Consider the following 20,194-nt stretch of genomic DNA (forward strand, 5'->3'; position numbering starts at 1 on the left):
CTCTGATACCTCTGTGTCTGTCACATATATGTGTCCACAACTTCAGTGATTAGGTCTGCTGTCGAGGTCCCCTCATGACAGACAGCCAGCAGATACTAGTTGTGTTTGTCTAGGTTAGTTAGGGTTAGCTATCCAAAAGTTTGATTAAACTTAAACTGAACCAAATTCGATATAAAGCATCTGTACCAGCCTGAGCTTCTGCCACTTAGCGCTGCTGATAAAAACAGAAGCTACAGACAGATGTATAACAGCCGGGTCTTAGGGCAAAACAAACAGTCAGTGTGTTTGTGTTAATGGGCACGAACTGTGATTTTTGCCCGTGTCAGTAAGCATTTACAGTCATGGTACTACGAACATATAACACCTCCCTAAGGTTTTACATATCGGGATGTAAATGAAGTCATCTGGTCCTCAGCAGGTCTTATTCAAATATAGCCTCAGATAATCATGACATTTTACACAGTCACTATTATTGAACAGCAGCTAAGCCAACATGCAGAGACAGTCTGAAAAACGAAATGACAGAAACAACCAGGGGCTGGACTCGGTCTTTCACACTCTGGTTCTGCATTTTGTTAAATAAATGATGACTAACATGACACCTGAGATGGACACCAACATAATACATGTTGGCGTCCATCTCAGGTTGTATTTACTTAATTTAAAGACCATATTTATTTTTGTTCTGACATGTGAGACTTTGCGTTTTAACCCAGTTACTTTTTTCTAAAAGTGACCTAATGGGTTTTTAATTTGTGAAGTATGTTTTAGTTCAGATAGTCGAAAAACTCTCCCACAATGCATAGCTGTGTAGCTGTTAAACTCCTCCTTCTTCCGGGTTTACTAACGCCGTCTCCACGTGAGATACACTTCCAGTGCAGTAATGTCAACAAACCCCACGGTTCCGAATGGCGCGGAGGACGAGGAGTTCCGAGTGTTCGTGGCTCTCCACAGCGCAGCGCTCCAGGCTTCAGCTATCCCTCCGGTCTACTGGAGGAGCCTGCACCACAAGATCACCAGCGAGGTGTGCTCTGACATCACGAAGCACTGAAACACATGTTCAGTCCTAATAACTGTTTGTTTACTGTTGCAGAAAAAGCTGCTGCTGACATTTCATACACGCTGAGATGCAGCACCTTGGGGTTTGGCGTGCACACATTAAAAAGACATTCTCCCAGCAGGCCCCTTCATGCCATGTTTGTTTCCGTAGATTTATGATGCCGGGGAAGTTTTCGGAATAATGCAGTTCCAACAAGAAGATGAAGATGAGGGGGAGGGAGATGAAGAAAACGGAGAGGAGAAGAAGAAGGACAATCCTGGAGATGAGATCAGATGTAAAGTGGTTGTAACCCGGGAGAGTGGTCTGCAAGCCTCGGAGCCGACCAGGTGAGGGCGCCAAACGATAAGTCTTCTTCCACTGATTGCACGTTTGTCTTTGTGCTCCTTGGAGAGGAAAGGAATGCTACGACCTTAACATTTAAGTGTTATTTATGTCACTATAAACGACTGTAGACTGCACGTCAGTTGTATTTATATAATGTGTTTAAATACAGGCCTTTTATATTAAAAGTTAAAGACCCTCCAATAGTACAGAGAAAATCCGAGAAACCCTTTGGGAATAGCGGGAAGGAAAAACTCATTTTTAACCGGAAGAAACCTCCAGCAGGACCTGGCTCAAGGAGGGGCGGGGCCATCTGCTGCGACCAACTGGTCTGATGGGAGGAGACAATGGAGCAACAGGACCAGACAATAATAACGAATGATTATCTAATGATGTGGTGTATAAACAAAAACAGTATTTTTTTAATTTGATTTCAAACCAAAACGTTTTTACATTTTGTTTCACTTTTTAGCTCAGTTTTTGTTAACTATAATAGCCATGTCCATGATAAGGACATAGCTATGATGGTCTCCAGCCTCCAACTAACAAATCAACAAAGTAAAAGATAAAGTATTTAACAGAAAATTGCTTTACCTCTCCTCTTGGATATTAGATCATACTTTTTCATATTTGATATTTTGAGATGCTTGGATTCTGCTCCTCCAAAGCTGTGCCAAAGTCCAGGTATCTGGTGTATTTATATGAGCTAAGTACTGTTTTGCTTCATATTTTCAAACTGTTAATCCTTGAACAGGTAGTTAGAGGAAACCCATGGATGGGGTGATGTTCAGAATAGCTGAAATTAATCAGTTGTCTTACCTCATGGTGAACAAGAATAACTGGATAGTTGTTTTTTGTGTTATTGCTGTGAACATTGAAATCCTGACCCTGTCCTTTACTGTTTTGTATTTATATAAACAAAATGACACAGAAAACCTTAAATTCATTAACATTATAACAAAACAGTGAGAAGAGAACATCGTTAACAACTGGAATTCTTAAGAAAACCATGGAAATCCCTTTAACCCTTGGTTGTAACTACATTTCATTTTCTGAGCTAAAATGAACTATTGCTTTAGTGACAAGGTTAAAGGTTCATCCAGTAATATTTCATAGACTACAAATGATTAATAAAAGTGCCCTGCAGGTCAGGGTGTCAGCTTGAAGGAATCCAGGGGGAGAGCTGCTGCAGCTTAGTCATATTACACCGCCACAGAAATATTTAACTGCATCGTTTCTGGGCAAATTTCCTGCTGCTACTTTCCATCAGCGCTTTCTTTATGTGAATAAAGTGATTTTTAAGATTTTATTAATCGTCAGCATTTTAAAGCTCTTTAAAGGTAATTTTCCAAACGAACATCTAACGTGAGATTGTCTCCATATTCCTGCAGCGTTTTCCTGGTGGATCACGCGTGGACGTACCGCGTGGATCATGCCCGGCAGCAGCTGGAACAGATCCCAGGCCTGTTGCCCAGAATGGCGGCCCTTATGGGGCTGGACTTCCATGGTGAGGTCCCCGACCCTGACACGGTGGAGCTGGTGATGGAGCGCATGTGGAAGTACAACCAGACTTATCAGCTCTCTCAGGGGGTGTGTGAGAAAACACTACTCTTATCACTTAGATATGTACTACACATGATTCTCCTAATACTGTATATTAGATGCTTGTGGAGCTACGATAGGAACCATGATGTGAAACTTATTTCAGTATAAAGCAGCTAATGTGTAACACAAACCTGCTGAACGCTTGTCCTTACGAGGGCTGCGTACACTTTGAACAAAAGGGAGTTTGTGATAATAATGACCTGAAAGCCAGAACCTGACCCTCCTCTGCCTCACTTCCTCCTGTGTTTTCCTGTGCAGTCCCCAGAGGACAAGGTTCCCGTGTGGTACGTCATGGATGAGTTTGGCTCTCAGGTGCGGCACTCTGATCAACCGACCTGCAGCATGGCTCCTTTCTTCTACGTGCAGGGCCAGTTAGCCTACACCGTGCTCTGGCCTCTGCAGGACCTGCACGAAGGAGGTGAAAGCGCACACAGCATACACGGAGCGATCACCATGTCACAATTCAGAAAATGAATACATCTGGTTGTTTTTGGATACAAGATACCTGAAATAGAGTTTCCCTGTTAAAACATGCAACATGATTGGATGACATAATGTTTTATTACATTATTATCCACAGATGAAGTTACCCGTGACTATACATATGGAGAGCCAGACCCTCTGGTGCGGCAGTGCCGTCTGTTACCATGGATACCTAGTGATCTAGAAGAGGTCAGCAGCGTCACAGCTGAGCCCCCGGACTCATTCTTTGAGGTGAGGAGTACCACATAAATTTATCAGCCTCAAGAATTCTATTAAACTTTATTCTCATCTCAAACTCAGATTCAGTCTTTTGGATTCTTGATTTAAAAAAAAGTCAAACAGTTCACAAAGTAGTAAATAATGTTAAATAAGTTTTACTAATAGGAGATTTAAATACAACAAAGTATTTTCATTCGGTACCTAAGGCACAGTCCAGTCACCCCCTTCCTCATTTCCTAAATTATGATCCAACTGTGATTAACCACATGTTTTTGAAAGGTGAGTTCAGTTTGATTAAATACACCCAGGCCTGATTACTGGCAGACCTGTTGAATTAAGAAGACACTTAAGTAGAACCAGAACATCTTCCTAACAGTAAAATATGGTGGTGGTAGTGTGATGGTCTGTGTGGCTGCCTGAGAACATGCAACACTTGCTGTGGTAAATGGAACCATGAATTCTGCCGTCTACCAAAACATCCTGAAGGAGAATATCCGGCCAGCTCTTTGTGACCTCGAGCTGATGCGCACTTGAGTTCTACAACAGGACAACGACCCAAAAAACACCAGCAAGTCCACCTCTGAGTGGCTTAAGAAAAACAACATATAGACTTTAGAGGCCCGGTCAAAGTCCTGACCTGAATCCGACGGGCGAACAGCATAGTGAAGGACACTCTCCACCCCTCACATGCACCGTTCTCCCTCCTCCCATCTGGCAGAAGTTTTCGCAGCATCAAAACTGTAACGACCAGACACTGCAAGAGCTTTTCCCCCAAGCAGCCAGAGCCCTCAACTCACTACCACCAGAGGACTGATAAACACAAACACCTTACAGTACTCACCAAAAGACTCAAACACAACACAAACTTCCACAAATGCACTACAAACCGGACCTGGGAACAATCTGCTTATTTGCACACTCAGTCACGTAGTTACTGAACACATCTCAACTATATTTGCACATTTTGTCTCTTGCACGTCTTCGTCCGTTCTCGTCTAAAATATCCTGACTCATAACTTCAACCTTGTATTTAGTACCTGCTGCACAATCCACTTCATATTGTCTCTGTCCTGTCTGTGTTTATTCTACATAGATAAAGTTAGTAATAGTACCTTTTTATCACTTAATTTGACCCAAATTTAGCAAGTTATTATTTATGTGTAAATCCTAGTTTTATATCTCTTGGAGATATATCATTTATACTCATATAAATGCACCAGGGGGGGCTTGGGGTGAAACGCTGTATACTGTGTATATTGTTGTATTGACAATAAAGTTCTTGAATCTTGAATCTTGAGATGCTGTGGCATGACCTGAAAAACCCTCCAGTGTGGCTGAATTACAACAATCCTGCAAAGATGAGTGGGCCCAGCTGGTTTTTCCCTCAATAATAAACATTTAAAACTGCATTTTTAAAGGAGGTGAAATCTTTGTCCTGGATTTAAATTTGTTTGATGATCTGAAACGTTTAAGTTTGACAAACATATGAAGTCAGGAACACTTTTTCACACCACTGTATGTGATGTATCCACAGTCAATATCTGAGCTGAACTGAAGCCTAATTGTTGGGTCGTCTCTGTGTCTGCAGAACATTGCTCGGGAAAACAAGGAGCAGCTTCCAGTGGAAATACAGCCTTACACTGTTCCGAAGGACAAAGTCTACAAGTAAGTTTCTCACTGTTACAGAAATCTTTTTTATTATATTTACCTGTAGGGCCTTTCTGAGTTAGGCACTGACTTGCTGCAGACTTCTGTATTTGGATAATATAATAAGGATAATGTGACACAGAGAAAGTGGATATCTGAATATGAAGGAGGAATACTGAGCTGGTCCACAGCTTCAGACGTTGCTTGGAAAGCGCCTGTTCATGTGTGTCAGGAAGGTCGCTGCCTGCCTCCACTCTCTCCCTCACTAAAGATAACACATTTACTTGTTGGGAATTTGCAGGTCGAGATGATCTCCGTGTAGTGTTTGTCTGACTATAGATAATATTTTAATCTCTACCAACATAGAGGCCAGATTTCAGTGTGTGGTGGAATGTATCTGAATACATAGTTGGTGCTCAACTGAAATCTAAGGTGCGTGTACAGGATTCATTGTTTCATGCTACGTCTACAACTAGAAAAACTTTTCTGAATTTAAAGAAACTCAAAATAACTTCTGCTCAGGGTTTTATACAGCAAATCGCTTCATATATGCTGTCACTCTTCATCATGTCTCATTCAGTTTATATGCTGCTTTACATCAACATGAGTTCTCATTAGCTCAGTCTCATGTGAACTGAACCTGCTTTTTCCCTTTATGACGCTGTGTTTGTCAGTCACAGCATCACTTCTGTTATTCAAAATCACAGTCACATTGGACTCTGGTGCCTTTCTCGCACGCACACACACACACACACACACACACACACACACACACACACACACACACACACAGAGTCTGCTGTGCTCTCATTCACAGAGGGAGCCGAGGACACACTGTAGTCAAAAGAATGCTTCGGGAATCTGGGTGAAAAAGTCAGGCATTCATTACTCAAACATGATTTTCTTACTCATCCTGGTGATTAGATCTGGTCTTGATTATACTTTGAATTAGAATTAAATATGTTGAACTATTAGCAAAGTCACTGCTAAGTAAACTCTACTTTAGCGCTCTGTGTCACCGTCCCCATAAAAAGGCTGGATGTTAAATCCTTTTCCTCCACTTGTGGGTAAAGATAAGCTGGAAGAGCTCAATCTCTTTGAGATCGTATATATCAGATGAAGCCGATTAAACATATACAATGAGTATACAAGAGTATACAATGAGACTGACTGGACGTTATATTTTAAACCAGACAGTTAACCAAAAACAGTTTCTTGGTTTTTCTTCTCTCCATCGAACACATCAGTCTATTTTTGCTGCGGACATAGTGACAGGGTTCGTGCTTCGGTAAGAAGAACAGTTTGTGTTGTGATGCGCAGGATCAGCCTGATGTTATTTGTATCCAGCTGTAACTTTACTGTATAAAGAGCAAACATCTCCAACATGTCAGGAGTAGTTAGTCATTACAACAAGTGTTTGTGAACTAAAAATCCAGAATGTGGGATCCTGTTTGTCCATGATTTGAACAGCCCAGTGCGTGCTAGCAGTGTCCAAGCGTTTTTTTTCCCCTTTTCATACGGCGCCCGCCCCCTGCAATGGCCCTGCGCCCCCCCTAGGCGGCGGCCCCACACTTTGGGAAGCTCTGTATTAAGCTGTTACGTTGTAAACTGTTTGGATGAGAACAGACATTCCTTTATTGCATAAAATACATATAATCGTGTTAGCTGATTGTGCCACTCGCTACATACAAGGAAAAATCCGTTTTTGACTCCAGCTTGTGAGTCTGGTGAACAACCTGTCATCTGACTCAAACAGGCTTTCCTTCATACAGTCTTCATTTACAAAGTGCTTTACAAATCCAAACATTACAGCTAGCAGGTGTATTTTCCCGTTTCAGTATAGCTAACCAAACAACGAAGAGCCACCAGAGACTGATTTTTAGTTTACGTCCCTTCGCTTTCCCTGAGTTATTGGGTTTGTTACCAATTACCTAACATAAACTAATGCAAGTCTACTGATCACAACCAACCAACCCATGATGTCACATAATATACTGACACAAGATGGCGCTAAACATGTTTTAAAACTTTAAGCCCTAATTTCTTAAATCCAGCGTCACAGACTGTCTGTGACGACAGTCTGCTTTTGAGAGCAGCGCTCAGTGGTGCAAGTTTATAGATAAAGAGTTTCATGTCCACTTTAAGTGCTAATTAAAAAGCTCAACAAAAATAGTTTTTTTGTTATTGTTTTGTTCATTTGTTTCCAGGGTTTACTCTGAAATGTCACAAGTAACAAACAACCTTAGCCACCCTCGGTTCCAGCTGATAGAGGATGAGGACGAGGCAGATATCATTTGGCGCTATAATCACATCAAAGACTACAGGTGAGCAAGCAAAGCTGCATTCATAACTCGGTGACATTATGGAGCTAGACAGACATGATTTCTTCATAAGTGACTGTTTCATACATGGTAGCTGTTGGATTAAAAAAAACATGTGCTCAAGGAAACCAGGAAACACCTATTTCTGCAGAGTCACAGCACACAGGTCCTTGGGGCCTTATACACTAGACTACAGAATTCACTGAATTGTGCATAATTCTTATGCACTAAGTATAGTGCTTTTCTGATCATTGTGTCAGTAGGTTGTATTAAGTGAACACAAAACCATCACAGTTGGTACTGGTTGGCGAGTAACCTTCTTTAATAGTAATAAATCACACAGCAATAGTACATTCATGTAGCATGACAATATATTAAGTAATCCAAAGTATTCAGAATACGTTACTCTCATTGAGTAACGGAACAGAATACCTTACAAAATACATGTTGGGCCATGTAATCTGTAATCTGTAGTGGGATACATTTTAAAAGTAACCTTCCCAACACTGGTGATGTCCATGGGTCACGTTGCAAAGGGTTTTCATTCAAGTATTTTAGATATTTTTCAGTTTGAAGTTATTTTAGTTTGCCAACTTATTTTTGAGCTTCTGAAAACGAATATGACTGTGTGTAAAAACAGCTAAACGCCTGAACGTTTGTTAAACTCTTCAAAATAACACTGAAAGTCTGCACATCAGTCACATCTTGATTGTTTGATTCACGTTTGTGGTGAACAGATTTATTTATATAGCGCCCTAAGGTGCTTAATATTGTAATGTAAAGATCCAACAATAATAGAGATCAATTGTCCAAATAGGTATGATCCTGGCTGTGTTATAATATTATTATATGTTAACTCACAGTTTGTGTATTCTGTTGGTGTGTATGTGTTGAGTGACTAATAGAAAGACTTTATTAGACTTTATTTCAAAGCTAACACTGATCTTGACCAACTGTCAGGCAGGAATTATGAAAACAGGCTTTATTGTGTGTGAATGCCAAGAACATGTTTTTTTGTGTGACTTAATAAGTAAATAATTAATAATAAACTCTGTATGCTTGTTGCTAGGCTGCGCTACATTGTTGCATAAATATCCTAATCTCAGCTTTAATTGATTCCAACACAATTTTAAAAAGTGACCTGTTTTCATGCTGGGGAGGTATTTAAGTTCATAAATACCAGAAAGTTAAAAGAAGTCAGAGTTCATGAGTTAATCTCAAACTCAAACATGGGATTATTCTAAGTCTATCAGCAAAGTTGTGTTGACACTTGATAAAGCAGCTATGAACCAGCGTTAGGTGAGGTTGCTGTTGGACTGTCTGAAAGGTTAAGTATCATGTTTTGATTTGGCAGCAAACTCAGTGTGGAGCGGCCTCATGTGTTGCTGAACCAGTTTCCCTGTGAGAGCATCATCACGGTGAAGGACTGCCTGGCTGCTGTGGCTCGCAGGGTGAAAGGCAGCCCAGGACCCGACTGGTTACCGCAGACCTTCAACCTACAGACAGAGCTGCCACAATTCATCAAGCATTACCAGCAACAAAGGTTGGGATTCTGATTTTGTTTGTTTCTAGTCATCTCTAGTTTTTATGACGAATGATAAAAGGAAGGAAGAACTTAACCGCAGTGTTTCACACAGACACCCTGAATAGTATACAGAAACATCTGTGCTGAGTATGGCCTGGAAGTCCTGAGGTCAAAAAGGGACACGCTCCCCTAGGGTGCTTGAGAATGACCGAGCTAAGATCCTGTGGGACTTCCAGATACAGACAAACTGGTGATGGCTAACATAGTGATGCTGGACAAGCAGAGGAAGACGGTCGTAGTTGTTATCAAATAGCAGCAATATCAGGAAAAAGGAGCACGAGAAGCTTGAGAAGTGCTGAAAGAAGGGAACTGGAAGCTGTACATGTGGGTCACCAGCAACCAAGTATAATCCAGGCTATACTGCAACAGCTTCTGGTAGAGGCAGTGTGATGGTGAGATATCGACCTACTGCCACAGTCTGGGACTGAACTTAAACCCCACCCTGTGTTGTCATCTTTATCAGAGATTAGAGGATGGAAGGGCCTGCCTGCAGTCCCGACCTCAGTCCCATTAAACACTTACAGGGTCTGCTTGGGCATGTTGTGACAAATGCAGATTGAAGGGTGGGATCCCACAACAGTGTGTGACCGTCCTGGTGAACAGGAGAGATCCAGTCTGTGGCTTGGTATGGTTCTTCCACATGTTCCTGTTTATTAATGTTTTAAGGTCTTTACAATGTAAAGTGCCTTGAGGCGACTGCTGTTGTGATTTGGTGCTATATAAATAAAATGGAATTGAATTGTTCTTTCTTCAGACTTCAATCATCTAATTTAATAAACAGCAGCAAGCAAAAGTCAATAGCAGCTTAAGCTGTTTGGCATCAGCAGAGATGCAGATTTTAAAGGGAACAACCCACGAATGCAAGTGTGGACCATAAACAGGCAGTGTTACAATGAAGAAATAATTGGACACAAGTTTCCTTTTATGTATTTATTATTGTTATTATCATTATTAACTGGATAAGTAAAAGTTGCCTTATATTTTTCAGGGGAGAAGATAACCACTGGATCTGTAAGCCTTGGAATTTAGCTCGTGGACTAGACACACACATAACCAACAACCTGGATTACATAATCAGGCAGCGAGAGAGTACACCAAAGGTGATGGCACACATACACAGAAACCAAGAATGACACTTATATAAACTTATATATGTATGTATATGTGTATGTGTTCAGAAAGGGCCTTCTGTATCACTTTCCAAACCGCTTCCACTTGACCTCAATGGTGGATGAGGTCAAAGAAAGATGGGTAGAAACCTTGATAATTAATTAGGAAAAGAGAAGAGCAGTGTGATGAGAATGACCATAAACTAGTCTTACGCCCTGGACAGGTCGCTGGCCTGTCGCAGGGCTAACACAGAGTTACAGACAACCAGTCACAATGACATTCACACATCAGAATTATGCATGATTAGCTGTTATTAACTACTATTGTTAACTTCATTAACTAATAGATATTCTCATTTTATAACACTGCATTACTTTACAAAAATAATACAGTAATTCTAGAACAGTTCATCTGCTAATAAGGTTTGATTTGATCCCATCTGCTCCAGTGGTGCATGCCAAATATGTCTGGGCAAGATTAACCCCCAAGCTGCTCTCTGACGCGTCCAACGGGTATGAGTGCGAGAGTGTGAATGTTAGATTAGCACAGAAAACAGTGATCAGGTAGAAAGGTGCTGTATAGGGACCACTCCACAGACTGACTGAGTGGTGTTCAGTTAACAACCTCCAACTGAACACCACGAAAACTAAAGAACTTATCTTGGACTTCAGGAGGGGCAGAGCAGACCCGGCCCCACTTTACATTCACGGGAGCTGTGTGGAGAGGGTACACTCCATGAGGTTTCTGGGCGTGCAGATCTCTGATGACCTCTCCTGGACTGCAAATACTACAGCGGTGGTTAAAAAGGCCCAGCAGCGTCTCCACTTTCTGAGAGTGCTCAGGAGGAACAACCTGGAGGAGAGGCTGCTGGTGACATTTTACAGAGCCACCATAGAGAGCATCCTAACGTACGGCATAACAACATGGTATGCAGGGTGCTCAGCTGCAGACAGGAAAGTACTGCAGAGGGTCATCAACACAGCCCAGAAGATCACTGGCTGCTCTCTGCCCAGCCTGGAGGTCACTGCAAACTCTCGGTACCTCAGCAGAGCTGGCAATATCATCAAGGACCACTCTCACCCCAGCAACCAACTGTTTGAACTATTACCGTCAGGCCGACGGTACAGGTCACATAAAACCAGGACAAACAGATTCAGGGATAGCTTCTTTCCCAGAGCTATCACCGTAGTAAATAAGCACAAAAACAATTGAACCTATTCCATACCGTCACTGTCATTATATTAATGCTGCTATCCTGTATATATTGTACATACTATTGTTTGAGTACTTACGATTGTTTTTTTTGTACTTTTTATATTTTACATTTATATTTATTATTTATCTTGCACCAAGGGAGTGGCACTCCAATTTCGTTGTACTCTGTACAATGACAATAAAGGCTATTCTATTCTATTCTATTCTATTCTATTCTATTTAACCACATAAGACATATATGATGCTATCCTTTCTATCTGTAACTCATATATTTATATTTACTGTTATCAGAACACAGGATCGATACACTAAGGTAAAACAAATTTCCATCACAGAAATCTTCAAAGGGATACAGAGTTGCAGACTCCGTGCTGCATGACTTTAAGATTCACACGGTGTCAGGACTGTAAAGCTCACAGTTGTTTTCATGTTCCAGGTGGTGTGCAAGTATCTCGAAGATCCAGTCCTGTTCAACAGGGAGGAAGTGGGAATGGTGAAGTTTGACATTCGCTACATGTTGATGTTGCGTTCTGTGCAGCCTCTGCGTCTCTATGCCTATAATGTCTTCTGGCTGCGCTTTGCCAACAGGTAAGAAATGCATACATACAGAAAGAGTTCTTTCCTGTAGGGTACCTTTCTCTGCACAGTCTGATTCCTCAGACTTTGCTTAGTGTCCACAGATTATTAACTATGGATGTAATCCATAGTTAATAATCTGTGGACACTAAGCAAAGTGAAGTCAGACAGGAAAAGGCAGATGATGGCTCACACTGCTTTTGTGGCACTCATTAGTTTGGGTTTTTGTTTTTTTTTTGTTCCATTTGATGTAAAAAGATAACAGCACAATTTAATTAAATATATCAAAAGTTAACATAGAAGTTACAAACCAACCAAAACTAGCAAAATAATGTTTCTGTCTATTCTTTCATATTCAAAGATTGTCTTGTTTCTTATCCATCGATTGGCTCTTCACGAAGTTAAACCTGTTATGATGGCAGTTTGTTGTTGCTCCTCCATCTTTGACCCTTTGCCGTGCTGGTGCTGATCTTTTGGTGTTTCTGCCTAGACCGTTCTCCTTGGACCATTTTGATGATTACCAAAAGCACTTCACTGTCATGAACTATGCCGAGGGGGTGGAGCTTAAGCAGGTATCTTCTCTATTTTAATTTGTATGTCTTGCCATAGCTGTTGTCGTCATCAAAGTCTAGTGATAACAGTTTGGATGGGTCCCTTTCGTAGGTGCACTATGATGAGTTCATCCCAATGTTTGAGAAGCAGTACCCACAGTATCCATGGAAAGAAGTGGAAGTGAGTGAAAATGTTAAGTGCTTTTCAGTTTAGGATGCCCTTTCTGAGAGTTTAGGGAAATGGTTTGTTTATAAGAAGTGATACCAAGCTGGTCACTGATGTTTTCAGTCATCAGTGGCATGTCAGCACAAATTATGATTCTTCCAGGAGTATCTAAAGCCCTCACACCACCTGCTTGAATCTGCAAATTAGGTAGCAGCATCTGCACAGATTATGAAGCACGTGTGACAGTATCTCTAAGGCCTTAATCCTAGTATGGTTATCGTACTCAAATCTGGGTTTTTGTCCATTTTTCTTTACAGGGAGAGTTATTTAAAGCTTTCAAGGAGCTCTTTGAGGCAGCCACTTCTAGACCGGCACCATATGGTATTTGTCCCTATCCTTCATCCCGGGCCATCTATGCTGTAGACCTCATGCTAAAGTGGAGTAGAGGACAAAATGGTGAGCATTTATCCTACTGATCATCAAAGCCAGTAACATTTGTCTTGAGCCTCAGAGGAATGGCACCTTAACCACATTTGTTTCAAAGGCAAGCTCTCTTTTTATTTGACCTGGCTCATGTTTTTTCTTCTGTGACCTTTGGGAGCATCTCTCTACATTTATTTTGTCTCCCCAAATTCATTAACACAAGATTCTGTAACTTTGAGATTCTGCTTCAATCAAGGTTGAGAGGGCGAAGGAGAGGTTGCAAATTTGTCCCGTTATGCATTCCCAGGCAGAAAAGAATCACACAGACTCATTTAAAAGCTGTGCAAAGCATGTTTTACCATCATTCAACTTTCTGGAAAGCTCGGAGGAAATCCACACTGTACAAGTACAGATTGCAAGATAAAAAGGATCATCACGTACAGCAGCCCTGGCAGTAGAAAAGAGGTTAAAGTGGGGTTATAAGTTTAAATACTTAACAAGCAAGTTGCATTTTAGCAGCATTTCTTGCAGCAAACTGGCTCTCAGAACCACCGTCACAAGTTCAGATCAGGCTGGTGTCAGGCTGCATGAGAGGCATTTCCATCCTTCGCTCCACGTGTGAAGAAATCAGGATGTCAGTGACACAGGACGTTAGCTGTCCAATTCTGATACAAGGTTTTTTCTCTCTGAAATGATTTAGCTGCTTGGTAGACTCTTACATGTGATTAACACTCTCCCTGATGCACAGCTAGAATTGAGTGAATGTCTGTATTTGTGTAGTAAATATGTAAAAGAGGTCGCTTTCACGACTAAATCAAAATGAGCCCTTGTAGTATCTATCAACATTTCAGAGGCCTTATTGAGCTCGAGGTCTTTTGAAGACAAAGGCTCAGAGTAAAACAGGGATTCATGAAAGTGACAGGAGAAGGGTACAGATTAAAGAAAAGAAACTCAAAACACCTTTTTTACAACAAAACATGCAGACCCTACCCCAGAGTCTGAATCCTTGTAATCATGCCTTGGTGCATCTGAACCAGAATAAAGTGTCTGTATCTAGACTTCAATTCAATTCAGTTTTATTTACACAGCGCCAAATCACAGCAGCAGTCGCCTCAAGGCGCTTTATATTGTAAGGTGGACCCTACAATGATACATACAGAGAAAAACCCAACAATCATATGACCCCCTATGAGCAGCACTTTGGTGACAGTGGGAAGGAAAAACTCCCTTTTAATAGGAAGAAACCTCCAGCAGAACCAGGCTCAGGGAGGGGCGGGGCCATCTGCTGCCACCGGTTGGGGTGAGAGAAGGAAGACAGGATAAAGACATGCCATATTTTGCAGTTATTTTCTGCTTATCCAGTCTTCCTAGAATATGGCATCAAGAAATGTGTTTACTGTGAGCTTCAGAGAGCTTAATGAGACAGTGTCTTTGGAAAGTGTTTGGCTATTTCGGCCCATTTACAGTCTTTTTACAAAACTACACCTGTTGGCGGCACAACAGGTGTAGTTTTGTAAAAAGACATGGCACATATCAGTTTATCAGACTAAAACTTGATTTACTGTGTGATCAGCCTGTGAATAGTTTATGTGTTCTCATCCTTCAGGTGAACGTATAATACAACCTCAGATCCTAGAGTTGAACTTCAGCCCAGACTGTGCCCGGGCCTGCCTCTACCACCCTGACTTCTACAACCACATGTTTCAGACGCTGTTCCTGGATCAGCCTGAGGAGTGCCCTGTCACGCAAATCATGTGATTAACCGAACATGATGGAGGAGTGTCTTTAGTTTATGTTTTCATGCTTCAAGTTGCTGAAATCTTCCCCTTATCCATCTGCGCTGCATAGGTTTGGTGGAACTCCCTGTATGCGAAATAACAACTGTGCATACTCTGCTGGTTGTGTGCTCGTAGAGTCGTATAGAGGAACACCTTGTCAACTCTGTGTTGCACAGTGAGATTAAAAATGGATAAAATTCAGTTTCTGTTAATGATTTCTCTTGATGTTCTCTCTCAGGCTTCTCAGAGAGTATAAATGTAATCTCTTTAGTTTCACTGTTCATTAAAGCCATATTGTACTCTTTCATCTTCTTGTGTCATTATAATTACTTTTTCTTTCTTTTGCTGTATGTTTCCTCGTGCACACACGGCTGACATTGTTCTGCAGTTCCTGCAGACAGTAGCTCAGAAGATGTCACACATATACTGCATACAAAAAATTAAAGATATAGTTCGAAACTCCATCAAAGAAAAAATCCTACTGGACATCTGATATGCGTTGATGCAGGCTCTATTAGGATCCCAGAAAGTTGATTCTGTTTATCTGGATGCAGCGTGTTCAGTGGGAGAAATGTTTCATCCCAAGTGACTTTTTTTAGTCTCAGGCTGAGACTGTGAAATTGCCATCAGTAATGGGAGCACCAACTGGGTGATTCAGGTCATAAAACCACCTAAAGGCAGACCTCAGTGTTGGTCACGTGTTGCAAACTGAATCATTAGACTACAAGCACAGGTTCTGTTGATATGGTGAATCTTAAGCTGCCTCATTAACTATAAGATGACATAAACTACACAAACAAGTTGTTTTTGTAAAGTTTTAATTTGCCCTTGGAAGGGGATCAATTCTGTTCTTAGCTATAAGAATAGAATAACAGAGAAGAGCTGCCTCGACGGGGCAAGACTCGGCTGTCCATCTGCATCTGAAGGACAAAGGTCAATGTTCACATTCTGGACAGAGAAGACAGATGGTTAGAAAGAGGAGCGAAGGAAGCATCTATGTCCACTGTGAAAACCATCTTTGAACAGAGCAAGCACTTTGGCGACAGTGGGAAGGAAAAACTCCCTTTTAACAGGAAGAAACCGGCAGAACCAGGCTCAGGGAGGGGCGGGGCCATCTGCTGTGATTGGTTGGGGTGAGAGAAGGAAGACAGGATAAAAGACATGCTTTTCCAGTTTAAGATACTCCATAACTTCTGTGATCCATTGTGAACGTGAAGGGGGTGAGGAGTCTTTCAATGCAACAGCACAAGTCTCCTGGCTAACAGAGGACAAAAGCCTATCATCTTCAGCTTGTGTTTTTTCAGATGCCTCCCCTGTGGTACCAAATAGAGCAACAAAGCAACATGGATCAAATTTTAAAAAGAGTAGAGAATTGCAGGACATGTGTAGGAGGATCGCTGGAGCCTGCTTACATTTATCACAGGTAGAATCCAGATCTGGTCTAAATCGGGACAACTCTTTGACGAGTATGACATTGGCAAATTGATGATGAACAAATCTTACTTATAATTTTTAGGCAGTCTTCCCTGGAGATTTCAACATTTAAATCCACTTCAAACTTTACTTTTACGTGATTAAGAGTGGTTGAGCTGTGGATTCGTTTTTTATAAATGTTACCAATAATTCTGATCAAATGCTACTTTAAAAGTATCATCTAGCAGAGAAACAGCTGGACGAGAGGGGAAGTGTCAATATAAAATTGTACTTATTAGTCAGTATAAGCTTTTAAATGATATAAGTTTGCATATGATAGAATACTGCATGATGACCTTTTTATGACTTAGACTGTTGTCCACTACAAGACTGTTTCTCACAGCGATAATAGCTGAACAAGCTGTTATTATTTCACTCCTGCTAGGAAGAGGAGAGCTGGACACTTCCCTAACAAGAAGAGGGGCCATGTCCTTCACAATCACACACACACACACACACCTACATACACACTAACATTCCTCTTCCTATGAATAGACGTAGTTGTATTATTTTTGTATATAAATAAAGACAAGTGCAGGAACGGAGCGCACATGACAGGGCCCCCACTCTGGTGTGAGTGTTCTGTGATCGCCTTTGCAAGTAAAAGCTGCAGCGTCTGTGTGTTTCTACCTTTAGATTCTTAGCTGAAGAAGTGTCTTTAGAATAAATCTCTTGACAGGAAGCAATCTGTATGTAAGGATACAAAGTTTTGTAATTGTAAGCATAAAAAAATAGATTTGGGTATGGAAAACCTGTTTACCAGCTGATTGAAAGAGGGAAAACTGTTTCTTATATAAATGTCCTGTATTGACAGAATACCATTTTTACACAAAACCTGAAAGCCTCCACCTGACAGGGAGGGGATGAACATGTGGTTTCCAGTAACTGGTCCAAAGAGAGAAAGACTGTGTAGCATGAAAGCTTTCTGTTATGGATTTTGTTGACAAAGTATGCAAACACAGCCAGCTGAAGTCAATACCTTTATTACCACACGTGTGAGAGCAAGCAGACAGTCAATGATGGTTACAGAGTCATGAGTGCTCCGCTTTCTGGACCCAATTTAGACACATTTTTGGTTTGCAGGGGCCCTCTATTGAAGCACCATTAATAGGGAACCATCTGTTTCCCCATCTCTACAAGACAGTGTATTCACTGGATGGGCCAGGTTGGGCATTGGGACTTTTGCAGATCTATATTTAGATTCATCTTTTGCATCTTTTCAACAATTGATCGCAAAATTCGCATTACTTAGGAGCCATTTTTTTCAGATACTTCCAGGTCCAAAACTTTGTTCACCGTTCATGTAAAGATTGTCCTGTTCTCCCTAGTCATCTATTTATGCTAAACATTGTTTTGCTCGGTTTAGGATGGTACTCATTATACTAAGGACTGGCTCACTAAAATATATAATCCAATGTCTCCGTCATTCTTCTGCAAATTATGCTCATATATTCTGGCACTCTCCATCTTTGAGGGTGTCCTGATCTGGAGTCTTTGATGCCCTGTCCAAGGTAACTGGGAGAAATATTGTTCTAAATGCTGTGACTGCATAATTTGTGTATCATGAGCTTCACTCAATCTACATGAAGACTCGATAGCATCCTTAACTTTGTTGGCCAGGAGGCTGATCTTTTTGAGGTGGTACTCTTCAGTTCCACCTTCTCATATGGCCTGGGTTAAGGAAGTGCTCTATCATCTGAAGCTGGAGAAGATCAGACTGACCCTATCTGGTACTGGGCACAAATTTGAAAAGACTGAGAAACATTTTTTTTCTTATGTTAACAGCACATCTTGTCCTGTTACCCGAGCTTGTCTTGTGGGTGTATAACAAACCTTAATAATAATACTTGTTCTGTTTATTATTATTGCTATTTTTTACTTCTTTATATTATTACTTTATATTACTAAAAAAAGATTCCAGATCACCTTTTGTCTCCTTTTTGAGAGTGTTTACATGTACCCTTAGTGCAAATGAATTCCCAAATCATTAACAAACCATTCTTTTAAAATGAATCAAAGTTTGGAAATGGGCCTGCACTTGTCTTAAAAAATCTGGAAACTTTTTGATAAATGCATATGAGTTTTAATTTGTTTCACGTTTGCTGTTTCATGCATTTTTTGCAACTTATTCCTTAAAATGCAATTTATTTTGGTTTAGTTAGAAAAAAAAGACGTTTCAAAAACTCATAGATCAAATATGATAAAGTTGCATTGAACAGGTTAAACTATGAGTAAATGGTAAATTGTGGGTATTGGACTTCCTCATTTGGTTGGACAGTACACATATAGCTGACAATGCCATTTCACAAGGGAGTGTGTGCAGCTCTTTATGGCTTAACAAAAGGACGATGGTGATATATTTTAAAATATACTTATAAAGTACTTTCTACATATTGAGAATACACACCACACTTGCAAGAATCATAGTGTCTAACTTAAGGCTTTCTGTCAAATTTAGACCAATAAATTTATTACAGTGATCTCACTCTACAACATAGGTGTCAAACTCTGGCCCGCGGGCCAAATTTGGCCCGCAGCCTAATTACATTTGGCTCGCAAAGCCATACCAAATGACTATCAGAGCTGGCCTACTGGTATTATACAGCTAATATATATATTGTTTAGTATTAAGCTTTGCTTGTTCCATATTCAGTTTTTCAGCAAAACGTGTTTGAGTCCATAAGAAAAGATTCATTCTTATATCTGGAGGAATAAATATATTTCAATAAATATTAACGTTAGCCCGCGACTTTGTTCCAGTTTTGAATTTTGGCCCACTGTGTGTTTGAGTTTGACACTCCTGCTCTACAACATAACAACGTTTCACAATTTTTTCAAAGCTTTAGTTATTGTGTTTACAAACAGAATGACGTACATGCACACACACGCTAGCAAAAACATTGTGACCTTGGCAAAGGTGGTTAAGTCTGATTGTGTCATAAGATAAGATAAGATAAGATAAGATAACCTTTATTAGTCCCACATGTGGGAAATTTGTTTTGTCACAGCAGGAAGTGGACAGTGCAAAAGTTATGAGGCAAAAATCAGAATACAATAAGAATAAATACAGTACACAACTGTACAGAATAGAATAAAATACTATATACAGTAGAATAAAATAAAATAAATATACAATAAGATAAAAATAGAATACAAATACAAATACTATATACAACTGAGTAAAAATACAACGATGACAGAAAGGATTATTGCACTTAGTATTATTGCATATGTATGGATGTGTGTGCTTGATCAGTTAAAGTCTTTATTATGGAGTCTGACAGCAGTGGGGAGGAAAGACCTGCGAAATCTCTCCGTCCCACACCGTGGGTGCCGCAGTCTCCCACTGAAGGAGCTGCTCAGTGCTGTCACAGTCTGCTGCATGGGGTGAGAGATGTTGTCCAACAGGGATGACAGCTTAGCCGCCGTTCTCCTGTCACTCACCACCTCCACTGGGTCCAGAGGGCATCCTAGAACAGAGCTGGCCCTTCGGATCACCCTGTTCAGTCTCTTCCTGTCCCCAGCAGAGATGCTGCCGCCCCAGCAGACCACGCCATAAAAGATAGCAGAAGCCACAACAGAGTCATAGAAGGTCTTCAGGAGTGGGCCCTCCACTCCAAACGACCTGAGTCTCCGCAGCAGGTACAGCCTGCTCTGCCCT

General features: G+C 40.9%; 1 protein-coding gene across 1 annotated transcript; it reads left to right on the forward strand.

Annotated features, from left to right (window-relative positions):
• Nucleotides 1-823: 823 nt before the first annotated feature.
• Nucleotides 824-15,367, forward strand: ttll12 (tubulin tyrosine ligase-like family, member 12). The gene is made up of 14 exons (XM_040050564.1): nt 824-1,024; nt 1,211-1,386; nt 2,773-2,971; nt 3,245-3,404; nt 3,567-3,700; nt 5,277-5,353; nt 7,543-7,659; nt 9,011-9,199; nt 10,230-10,341; nt 12,003-12,154; nt 12,633-12,714; nt 12,806-12,874; nt 13,177-13,315; nt 14,889-15,367. Exons 1-14 carry the CDS (start codon nt 884-886, stop codon nt 15,038-15,040), a joined length of 1,899 nt encoding a protein of 632 aa, XP_039906498.1. The 5' UTR covers nt 824-883; the 3' UTR covers nt 15,041-15,367.
• The last annotated feature ends 4,827 nt before the right edge of the window (nt 15,368-20,194 follow it).

Source organism: Simochromis diagramma, unplaced genomic scaffold, assembly GCF_900408965.1.
Source record: "Simochromis diagramma unplaced genomic scaffold, fSimDia1.1 OVJJ01000131.1, whole genome shotgun sequence".
NCBI classification, from domain to species: Eukaryota; Metazoa; Chordata; class Actinopteri; order Cichliformes; family Cichlidae; genus Simochromis; species Simochromis diagramma.

Bases quoted from the DNA above. Each gene is read 5' to 3' on its own strand.
- ttll12 (XM_040050564.1), top strand. From the start codon at position 884: ATGTCAACAAACCCCACGGTTCCGAATGGCGCGGAGGACGAGGAGTTC. The intron at 1,387-2,772 runs GTGAGGGCGCCA...ATATTCCTGCAG, and splicing joins CAAGCCTCGGAGCCGACCAG to CGTTTTCCTGGTGGATCACG. The intron at 12,875-13,176 runs GTGAGTGAAAAT...TTTTCTTTACAG, and splicing joins ATCCATGGAAAGAAGTGGAA to GGAGAGTTATTTAAAGCTTT.